This window comes from Dasypus novemcinctus, chromosome 27, assembly GCF_030445035.2.
Source record: "Dasypus novemcinctus isolate mDasNov1 chromosome 27, mDasNov1.1.hap2, whole genome shotgun sequence".
Lineage (NCBI taxonomy): Eukaryota > Metazoa > Chordata > Mammalia > Cingulata > Dasypodidae > Dasypus > Dasypus novemcinctus.
In genome coordinates, this window is record NC_080699.1 from 8778330 (window position 1) to 8788717 (window position 10388).

At 43.6% G+C, this 10388-nt stretch overlaps 1 protein-coding gene across 1 annotated transcript; it reads right to left on the reverse strand.

The window, feature by feature from the left end:
* Positions 1-735: 735 nt before the first annotated feature.
* Positions 736-8775, reverse strand: LOC101447627 (stromelysin-1). The gene is made up of 10 exons (XM_004469521.4): positions 8621-8775; positions 7120-7364; positions 6882-7030; positions 6651-6776; positions 4997-5161; positions 4687-4831; positions 3753-3886; positions 2960-3119; positions 2085-2188; positions 736-1105 (listed from the first exon to the last, which is right to left on the reverse strand). The coding sequence occupies exons 1-10, from the start codon at positions 8720-8722 to the stop codon at positions 1005-1007; spliced, it is 1431 nt and encodes a 476-aa protein (XP_004469578.2). The 5' UTR covers positions 8723-8775; the 3' UTR covers positions 736-1004.
* Positions 8776-10388: the final 1613 nt, after the last annotated feature.

The following is a 10388-nucleotide window of genomic DNA, read 5'->3' on the forward strand; positions in this document are numbered from 1 at the left end:
GTATTTTATTATTTGTATATATTCTTTCTTGCTGATGTAAACCCAAGGAGGAGAGGGGCAGTATCCATTTTTCTCAAGTTCCAATGCCTAGAACCTGCACAATGCCTGGCCAGAGGATAGGTTTAATAAGTTATCATTAAATGAATGAAGAAATTAAAAAGTGAATGAACTCCTACTGTGTACCATGCATTGCGCTAGACCTGTAACTTAGGAATGACAAACCTGTCTAAGAGTCAGCATTTGCAGATAGGCATTTACCTCTGGGCACGGACATATACCAAAGATGTACAAGAAGATATTTCCATGTGTGAATAGGGTGGGTAAAAGAAAATCTCTTTGCTAAGGCAGGGAAGGGGCCTCCACTAAAGGAATATGTAAGTAAAAGGAAAAGATGAAGATCTGTTTTATTTTCTCACCTATATAACGAGGCGTATGGACCAGGTGATTTGCTAGGCCCGTAGGGTTCTGCTTCACCATATTTCCCAGAGCCTGCCCCTGCAAGGTGACAATTCTGCCCCTACAAGATCTTTCTTCTTGGGTGTGTTAGGAGCATGTACAATGTCTGGGTAATAGAAATAAGCATATGTTTGCAGGTCGCATGGGTGGGCAAGTGACGGATTCTGTCGAGCTCATTGGGAGACCCCAGCCGCGGAGACCCCAACCCTGCCACCTCCGATATGTGCTCAGGACTGCGGGTGGCTTGTTCTTCAAATAATAACAACAAAAACAATGAAATAAAATAACTGACCCATGGTCTTTATTAAATAACGAGCAAGGAGTCTATGTAGATACAATCACTTGTCGGTTACAGGCGACGCGCCCGGGTCCCCGCGGCGAGTCGTAATGCCCTGATATAAGGAGGATGCGGCAAGACACGCAGTTCACATTAGCCCTCTCCTGTCACTGCCCGTACAGGAGAAAAGGAAGCATTTCAATTCATGAAGACTTAGGTGAAGAATAACCAGCTTCGCTCAGCATGCCCGCCTGGTGCCTTCTAAGCGCTTCTAGCAATTAAACCAGCTGTTACTCTTCAAAGCCCGGGTCACTTGCTTTGCATTAGGGTCGAACTCCAGTTGGGAAGGTCCACTGAAAAAATACAAAAACCCTGCAAACAGACAAGGGAAAGAGTGAGCACTTTCGTTTTCGTTTTTCAAGTAAATGCATTTGGCAATTTTCAAAACTCAGAGTAATCGCTAACTTTTAGCAAAACTAAATTAACTGAAAGCAGACAGCATTCACAGAATTTTACTATGTGCCAGGAACTGAGCTAAGCAATTTACACGGTTTTTTTACCTTTATCTCTGCAACAACCCTGCAAGGTAAACCCACCTAATGCCTATTACAGGAGCCAATTAAGGTTGAGACAGATTCAGATGTCAAGGTCAGACCCCCAAGGTCAAGGTCAGACTCCACGGTCAGAGAGAGCACTCCAGGCCGGTTCGTCTGATGGCAGACGCAAGCTCTGGCTCATTAGGTTGCTCTCCTTACGCTCAGAGAAAGTTCTCTGCTTGTTTGGAGGCTGCTCTCTGCGTTCTTTCTTCCCAGCACTGCCTCCTGCGCCTTGCCCTACTTAGCAGCCCAAGGGGCATGTCTAGCCTGGGAGAAGCACAGAGGACGCTTTGTGGCTCTGCAGTCGGAGGCCTCCAACCACCTATTCTCAAGCAGGAAAAAAAAAAATTTAACTTTGAGCACAGGGAAAAGCAAGTTTCTACGGCTGACCAGCATGGGCAAGGCTGATTACACAGAGAGCGAGAGAATGTCGCAGCAGTAGGGAGAGGAGGAAAAGGCGAGGCAGGCTCCAACGCAGCCGCACTTGCTGCGCTCTTCATACTGACGTGGCCATCTAAAGATAAGGGCTCTACGGTAAAGAAGCAATTGCCGGAGCACTTTGCTCAGATCTGCATGCATATAAAAAGTAGAGTGATTTATGATAATTATCTTTATCATCGCAAACAGCTTATTATATGAAGTAGTCATACAATGCACACAAACCTTGGTAAATTGCAAATTTGGGAGAGGGTGGAGGGAATTGGCAAAAAAATGCTTCAAGTGTCCCACTGCCAACACAGTAAGTGTCCTCTTACCAAATGCTTCTAAAACAGCATCGACCTTTGGGTCAACCCCGGGAAAGTCATCAGCTGTTTGCCTGGGAAAGCCTGGTTCCATGGACTGTTTCTGTTCATCAAATCTGTACCAAGTAAAAGAAATAGAGCTCAGCACTGAATAGATGCTATACCATCAAAACCCATAAATCATGGCCGGTTCAATGGGGAATTCCAGCTAAATTTTCCAAGGACTGAGACTAAATGAGAAATATGTGCCTTTAATGGTATTGCAGACTTAACCATACCTCCACCAGGTGCTACTTGCTATCATATTTCCCAAGCCTGTGCAGAAGGAACCTGAAGTATCTGTCTGCCACAAATACAGGAGGGTATGACTATATATGTATAAAGTGAATGGGAATCATGAATCCGAACTACAAATTTCAAGTTCTCTACAGACCTGCCCTCCCCACCCCACGCGCCCCCGTTTCCTGGGGCAGCCTCCTAGTAAAGTGGATCGGATGAGAAGCAAAGCAGTGCCTGTGCTCTCTGTCTGCCCCGCCTGCCCAGGTGGCTCAGCACCTGGACAGATGGCCGGGCAATCGGCCCCTCCAGGGTCCTCAGCTCTCTCCAGGAAGCTGGGCTGCTCTGGCTCCAGCTGAGGAATGGGTGAGTTTAAGGCCAGCCCTGCGCAAGCCCTTGGGTAGGTGATAAGAAGAGGGCCAGCTCCGGGCTATGGTCCACGGGTCGTAAAATACGAGTAGTTAGTATAAGAAAGGCCTGTTGTGAGGGCAGGGGTGCCTGGGAGTCAGCGCTTCCCCACGGTTTGCCCCCAAAGCAAAAGGGAAATTCTTGTAGAGAGAAAGTATTTTTCGAAAGGAATCTCCAAAAAAGTCATCCTGATTGCATTTTACCTCCAATATTTGTCCTCTACAAAGAAGTATGTTTTCTTCTTTTCTGCGTCGGAAATGGCTGCATCAATTTTCCTTACAGTCGAAGGAAAACCCAGGGTGTGGATGTCTTTTGGGTAACCTGCTTGTGCCTCATTTCCTCTGATGGCCCAGAACTGATTTCCTGTTAAAATATGTACATATTTCAGAGTTGTATTAAATTTATAACGAGGGAGCTGATGGGGCTCAAGCGGTTGAGCACCTGCCCCCCACGGGAGACCCCGGGTTTGGTTCTGGCACCTCCTGAGAAAAACAAGAAGAAACAATGAGGAGAACAAAGGGAAAACAACTCAGGGAACCCAATGTGGCTCAGTGGCTGAGCTCCAGCTTCCCACATACGAGGTCCCCGGCACCCAGTACCTCAAAAAAAAAAAAAAAAAGATGTTTTTAAAAACTTTATAAGAGTTAAGCCTTTTCGTGTTAGAAATCCATCTTAAACTATTTCGTTTTTGTAGTAAAGAGGAAGTCAGCGTTTTAGATTGAGTTACCAACTCCTGGTGGGTATGTAGCAAAAATGTGCAGATTGAATGAATGAACAAAGATCAAATGAGGGATTTGCAACTTTGGGCAACTTATCTTTCTGTGTTCATACTTAAATCTGTAAAATATGAATAAAAAATACTAATCTTGGTTATTCATTATCTTAGGGTAATCAAGTAGCAAAAATTTGATACAGTAAAGAAAATTAGAGTTCTGTTCAATTTTCTTATTAGAGGGTTTATTTTGGCAAATGAAAGAAATATTATATGATAATTACCTTTGAAAATGAAAACAGTATCCTTGCTAGTAACTTCGTAGGCAGCATCCACGCCTGAAGGAAGAGATGGCCAAAACGAAGAGATCAAATGAAATTCAGGCTCAGGAATCTGGTAGGATATGCGCCAAAAATGTCTGAAATATAGAAAATTAAAAAATGTCAGTTTTCATTGTAGCATAGCCTCCTACTGCCTCACTCCTCTTCCCCCATTCCATCATCCACCAGGCTTGTTGACAGCGTGACAAGTCAGGCAAATCGCCACTGGGCATATTCAACAGCTTTCCCTTTCCTTCAGCAGCCAGCAATGGATTACCTGCCACAGGACTCCAGAGGAATATCTGCTATGAAAGGAGAGTTGTCCCACAATGCATATTAATTAGCCAAGCGTAAGCTTTAAATCCCCCCAATGCATGCAAACCGTGTGAATGTTATACCAGTTAGATTTTTTTTTAATATAGGCATCTGTGTGTGTATATGTGTGTGTCCTGTATAAGTACATTCTTAGATATGCATAGAACAATTCTAGAAGCATTTACAGAAGTCCTTGACTGTGGGTGAATCTAAGGAAAATGGGGGAAGAAAGAGTCAGTGATGTAACTCTTTTAACTTTCTTCCCTTTTGTAGAGCATAAATGTTTTCCCGTGTGCATGTTTACTAGAAATAAGTAAATCCATCCATTAAATGTAATGTTTAAAGAGACATTTGAGGACAACAATTAGAGGGCAAAAATCAAATCATCCTGAGACTTGGAAAAATGAACTTGACAATTTCAGGAAAATATGGAAAGGGCAGCACCAGATCTGAATTTCAAAGCTCAGAGGAAATACTTTTGTTTTAAATATTCAAAAATCTCTGAAAGCTTCTGTTTGTTTTCCTTCCTAAGCATTGTAGGTTAATAAAGGAATAAATAGGAAAAAGAACGCTCCCATCTGACCTGTCCTTAAAGAACAGCTTCTCTCCCCGCAGCGTGCTGACGGCATCGAAGGACAGCTCAGGGTCGCACATGGCTGGTGTCTCAGGTCCTGCAGGGGGGCGTTCCGTGGGCAGCGTGGGTTCCTCAGGGGAGACAGTGGGAGGTCCTAAGGGGAACAGAGGTGGGAGGAAAATATTAGGAGAGACGCGAAGCTTCTGCCAATTAATGTTTTCCAAACATTCTCAAAGCGCTGTGTGATGACACCGTACGTAGCATTTTCAGGCTTTCCTGAAGACCATCACGGCAATGCCTCCCAGTTCACGTCACTCACCGTAGAGGGACTGGATGCCAGCCACGTCATCTTGAGAGAGGCGGAAGTGGGCCAGGTCTGTGCTTGGGTTGTAGACTGGGAACATCAAGGCTTCAGCGTCGCGCGAGTGAGAGAGACCCAGGGAATGGCCAAGTTCATGAGCAGCAACGAGGAATATATTGATCCCTATAAAAGAAATCATAAATATGTGTATATTACACAGGTCAGCTGCATATACTATTATGCAATTCCTTGGAACTACACAGGGTCTTTTTTGGCCTTGTTGGTGGATTAATTGATCAACTGACTGATTCCATACTTCATGGAAGGCTCCTATCTGAAATCGATCTTTGAGACAAAGTGTGTCCAGCTACATCCAACTCTGCCCTCCCCTGCACCCTACCATCCCACTCCCACGCTCTCACCACCAGTCTCAGAAGCCTATTGATTTGACAAGAACCAGGTCTCTTTTCTCATATTCGAGAGTGGAAGAACCCTATTATTTCACATATCAATGTATATTTCTCTTCATAGGGCAATAAAAATTAAAAGCTAAACACTTTTTAAAAAAATGTAGTAACATTGAATCACAGATTGTTCATTTTGATTCTGAAATCCTTAAACAAGCATACTTAGGTTGCTTTCCACTGGGATATTGCCTGCGTAACGTTTCAGCTCCATCATCATCATTAAACACATACTGAGTCCAAAATGATTAACAAGGATAGATGTGATAGGATTTGCAAAGCCGGTGTAAAACGTAACATGCCCAGTCATCACAAGTGTTTCTCACAAAAAAAGATTTTAGCTACACAAACAGTGGTTGTATTTAGATTTTAAAACAAAAAAATAACAATGTAGAAATTAGAAGGCATTGGGTTATTATGACTGACATAGCAAGTGAGTCTAGATTTGGAAGTGTTATTTGTGTAACTCGTGGCCCTATGAAAGTTCTCATTTGAGACTTTGGAGAAGAAGTTTTTAATTTAATCAAACCAAGAATTTTACCCAGCACTAACTCTACATCTGTATTTCCTATAGAGACTCTGTTTGCATTTCCATTATAAATCCCAACCAGATCTTAGAGGTACTATTATTTCTTTGAAAGCTTTGGAAGCCATTCCTCAAAATAAACAATGATGAACTGAGAAATACGCTTCTACCTAAGCAGTTTGACAGTATATTTGGGGGGTTAGTCTTCATAAAAAGTCCATGAAAAGTCCTCTTAACTTTGAAGTAATAAAATGTTGATTTAACCAGAAAATTTTTAAAGGAAACCTTAAATTCTGATTTCTGTTTTGAAGAGGAAAGAAGTAAATGGGGGGAGGAGGGGACAAACAATATTGAGGACATATTAGGGTCAGTGTAGATTTAATGCAATACACTGTCCCTTGCATAACTTAAATTTGATATAATGAGAAATTGCCCTAAGTAATGATGGCCCTAAGATCCCATAAGATCCAAAGTTACTAAAGAAAGATTCAATTATGCTTCCTATACAGTACTTACCAAGCTTTTTAAAGATTTGAAAATGTTTTCGGTAACAACTAAAATAAAAACTCTGCTGATCTCTACCCATTGGAAAATCCAGAACATCCAGAGCATTCACCATGACTGTTTTCCAAATATCAAAAGAAATTAACATCAAAATCATCCTGAGAGATGCATCACTCACCTGACTTATCCTCTGTCCATTGTTCATCATCATCAAAGTGAGCATCTCCTTTAAAACCCCGCCCAGGCGGGTAGGCATGAGCCAAAGTGTTTCCAGGTCCATCAAAAGGGAAAAAGTCTCCATGTCCTAACAGAGAAGAGAAAACGGTTTTGGTAAGAGGTGATAAGGATCCCTCCTTAACCCTCTTCAACAGAACACCGCCAGGTGAACAGATCCATCAGTGTCGTTTACCTCTAACTGCAAACAAGATCATGATGTCAGCCTCTCCTTCGTCAAGCCTGGAGAAGGTGAGTGGAGTCACCGCCTCCCAGACCCGCAGAGCTTTCTCTATGGCAGAATCCACCACCTTTCTTGGCAGATCCAGGGTATAGTTCACAATCCTGTAAGAGAAAGGGAAGAAGATGTTTTCTCCTGTGGCTGTAACGTAGAAAGTTTCCATGCCATGTGAAGACTTCTTTGGTCCTGTTACCTGTAAGTCAGGTGAGTTTTCCACCACTTGGGCTCTCCAGGAAAGGTGGCGAACTGGCCGACGTCGGGAACCCCACACCTGGGCTTGGCCATCACCTCCAGCGTGTTGGAGTCCAGCTTCCCCGTCACCTCCAGCCCAAGGAACTTCTGCATTTCTTGAATTTTTTTGACAACAGGGCCACTGTCCCTTCTTCTAGCAAATTGTTTCACATCTTTTGCAAGATTGTAGTAGTTTTCAAGATATTGCTGTTGGAATAAGTGCAGTTTTAGGTTATTACGTTTTTTGTTATTTATGATAACTTTTGTGCAGGGGCTCACGTTTCTCAGTCTATTTGAAATAGCCTTTAGCTTGTTGAAATATTAATAAATAGAATATTTCCACTGAATCCTTCAATTAACCCCCACACACACACACATTCACCCCTTTGTTTCACCTTTGTTTCGCAATGAAAGTGAAGTGGAAAATGGAGATAAATATCCAGTGCACTTAAAGGAAATAAAACCAAAACAAAGAAATCTCTTTTGACTTAATTGTATATTTCAGTTAAGTTTATTTAATTTACTCAGTTCCCCTCTTCGTACTGCTCACAAAGATCTGGCTTAAGAAAGAAGTAGGGGAAAGTGGATTGAGCTCCCGCCTACCACATAGGAGGTCCCTGGTTTGGTTCCTGGTAATTCCCAAAGAAGATAGCAAGCCCACACCATGGGCTGACGCTGTCAAGCTGATGCAACAAGAGACATAAGAAGAGAAACATAGTAAGAGACCCAACAAAGCAGGGAGCAGAGGTTCACTGTATCTCCTAAAAAGGAGAAGCTGGTGCAATGGGCTGGCACGGCAAGCTGATGCAACAAAAGGATGCAACAAGGGACACAAGAAACAAAACACAATGAGAGACACAACAAAGCAGGGAATGGAGATCGCTCAAATGATAAGGCACCCCCCTCCTGCTTCCTGGTGCCTCCAAAAGAAACAAGGAAATGAACAGACACAGCTAGTGCAAACAAGGAGGGGGTGGGGAGAAATCAATCAATCAATCCTTAAAAAAAAAAAGAAAGAAGGGGAGCAGATGTGGCTCCGTGGTTGAGCACCTGCTTCCCATGGATAAGAAGATCCTGGGTTCAATCCCTGGTACCTCAAAAGAAGGAAAGAAAGACACCAGCAACATGACATTAGCAATATGACTATTCTGCTAAGATTACATTTGAGTTTCCATTCCTAAAGGAGGTCCAAACAGGAGACGTTTCCTACCCTCTGCATTAGTTATTCAGGTGTCTCAAGTCCAAAGCTGCTGCTGCTACAGTCATGTGGGGTACAGAGGCAAACCCAACATTTCTAGCTGCAGTTCCTTCCTCCTGAGAAGCAGGAGCTGGGTCTGTGTGATGCGAGACCCTGTCCGCCTCCGACACAGTCCCTGAGCCCTCCTGGGTGGTTCTAGGAATGGAAGGTGAGAGACAGTTTCCCCGTGGGCCCTCGTGGGTTGCCGGCTGCCTCCGGGCGTTACCTGTGCAAGGTCCATGCTGGCGTCCTCCTCCTTGGCTGCTCTGTCCAGAGGATAGGCCGAGCACGCAGCTGCCCAGAGCAGCAGCACCAGAAGAGTCTCCATCCCCACTGGCTTTCTCAGCACTCGCTGCCTTAACACCTGGTTCTTTGCCTGCCTCCTGCCACCTCCCTCCGGAGCCCAACTTTTATAGAGCGGCCGTGTTTGCTTGGATCACCCGCAGCTTGACTCATGCCTCCTTTCATCCAAATGGCAGCAGGACCGTTTCCAAAAATTCCAAATCCAAGTAGAGTGATATAACCTACTTTACTAATTCCTCTCAACCTTTCCAATTTTGCAAGGCAAAACAGTGATTAATCTCCAGGAAATGCTTCCTGTCTTGGTAAAGGAGAAAACTAGATCTTTTTTTCTTTTTCACTCTGGAAAAAAAAATTTCACTGACATTTGCTAGATAGTTTATGTCTGTATGTTTGAGAGGAGAAGCAGGCTGACTTGGTAAAAAGTCAGAATTGTGCAGAACTTGTAAATACCATTTATTTTAAGAACGCATGTTGGAAACGGACTTAGGCCCAGTGGTTAGGGCGTCCGTCTACCACATGGGAGGTCCGCGGTTCAAGCCCCGGGCCTCCTTGACCCGTGTGGAGCTGGCCCACGCGCAGTGCTGATGCGCACAAGGAGTGCCGTGCTACATAGGGGTGTCCCCCGCGTAGGGGAGCCCCACGCGCAAGGAGTGCACCCATAGGGAGAGCCGCCCAGCGCGAAGGAGGGAGCAGCCTGCCGAGGAATGGCGCCGCCCACACTTCCCGTGCCGCTGATGACAACAGAAGCGGACAAAGAAACAAGACGCAGCAAATAGGCACAGAAAACAGACAACCGGGGGAGGGGAGGGGAATTAAATAAATAAAAATAAATCTTAAAAAAAAAAAAAAAGAACGCATGTTAAAATCAAAATGCAATGCACATTTTGCAAAATAAGACCTAGGACAATGAAAAACTATAGTCTATATTATATATTATTACATTCTTTAAGAATCTAGGAACTAATCTTGAAGGAGAAACTTGAAACAGACAATTCGTTGGGTTGAGCCTTTGGTTTGAAACACCCGCTATTGATTTTTTGTTGGATTTCCTAGCCCCGCAGGAGGAAATGTTCAAGTGTAGGATAGTAAAAGGAGGATCCGTGAGGAAGAAGGAGACTTAGCTCTTCTCTTGTGGTTGACTTTAATTCCGTACCTAATTTATTAATGGGTGATAGATCCAGAAGAGCTGCTTCATCAATTCCATTGTAGAATTGAAATTCCTCAAGGGCTCACTGAATTGAGATGCTCTTCTGTCTTTATCTTCCCTATTTTCCTTATTCTCTTTCGCTGTCTTTCCCTCCTCCCTAAATTCAAATCGGGAGATGCTGTGAAGTTGGAAGAAGAGCCATCTCATTCCCTTCCCCACGCTCCCTGACATTGTCCCTTCCCTTCGCCAAGTGCTGTTCACGTCATTGTTTTATGATAAATGCTTGTAAGGAAGACACCAAGTGACGAGGAAACGGTGTTCACACTGCAAGTGCACCATGATTGTTTTACTAATCTGCCCCTCTCCATTTGACGTAAGCTTCTTGAGGGTAGAGATTCTCATTTATTTCTGTACTCTTGGTATTTATCACAGTACCTGGCATATATAGTAAAAACTCAAAAATTGCTCAGATATTAATTAATACCTTAATTATGAAGTAAGGTTTTTATTTTTTTTTTATTTTTTTTATTGACTTTGTAATAAT

Excerpts from the sequence above, each read along its gene's own strand:
- LOC101447627 (XM_004469521.4), bottom strand. The coding sequence starts at position 8,722 with ATGGAGACTCTTCTGGTGCTGCTGCTCTGGGCAGCTGCGTGCTCGGCC. Across the intron at positions 5,162-6,650 it reads ATGGACAGAGGATAAGTCAG|GGATCAATATATTCCTCGTT; the intron begins GTGAGTGATGCA and ends TTTCTTTTATAG. Across the intron at positions 3,120-3,752 it reads TACTGTTTTCATTTTCAAAG|GAAATCAGTTCTGGGCCATC; the intron begins GTAATTATCATA and ends ATATTTTAACAG.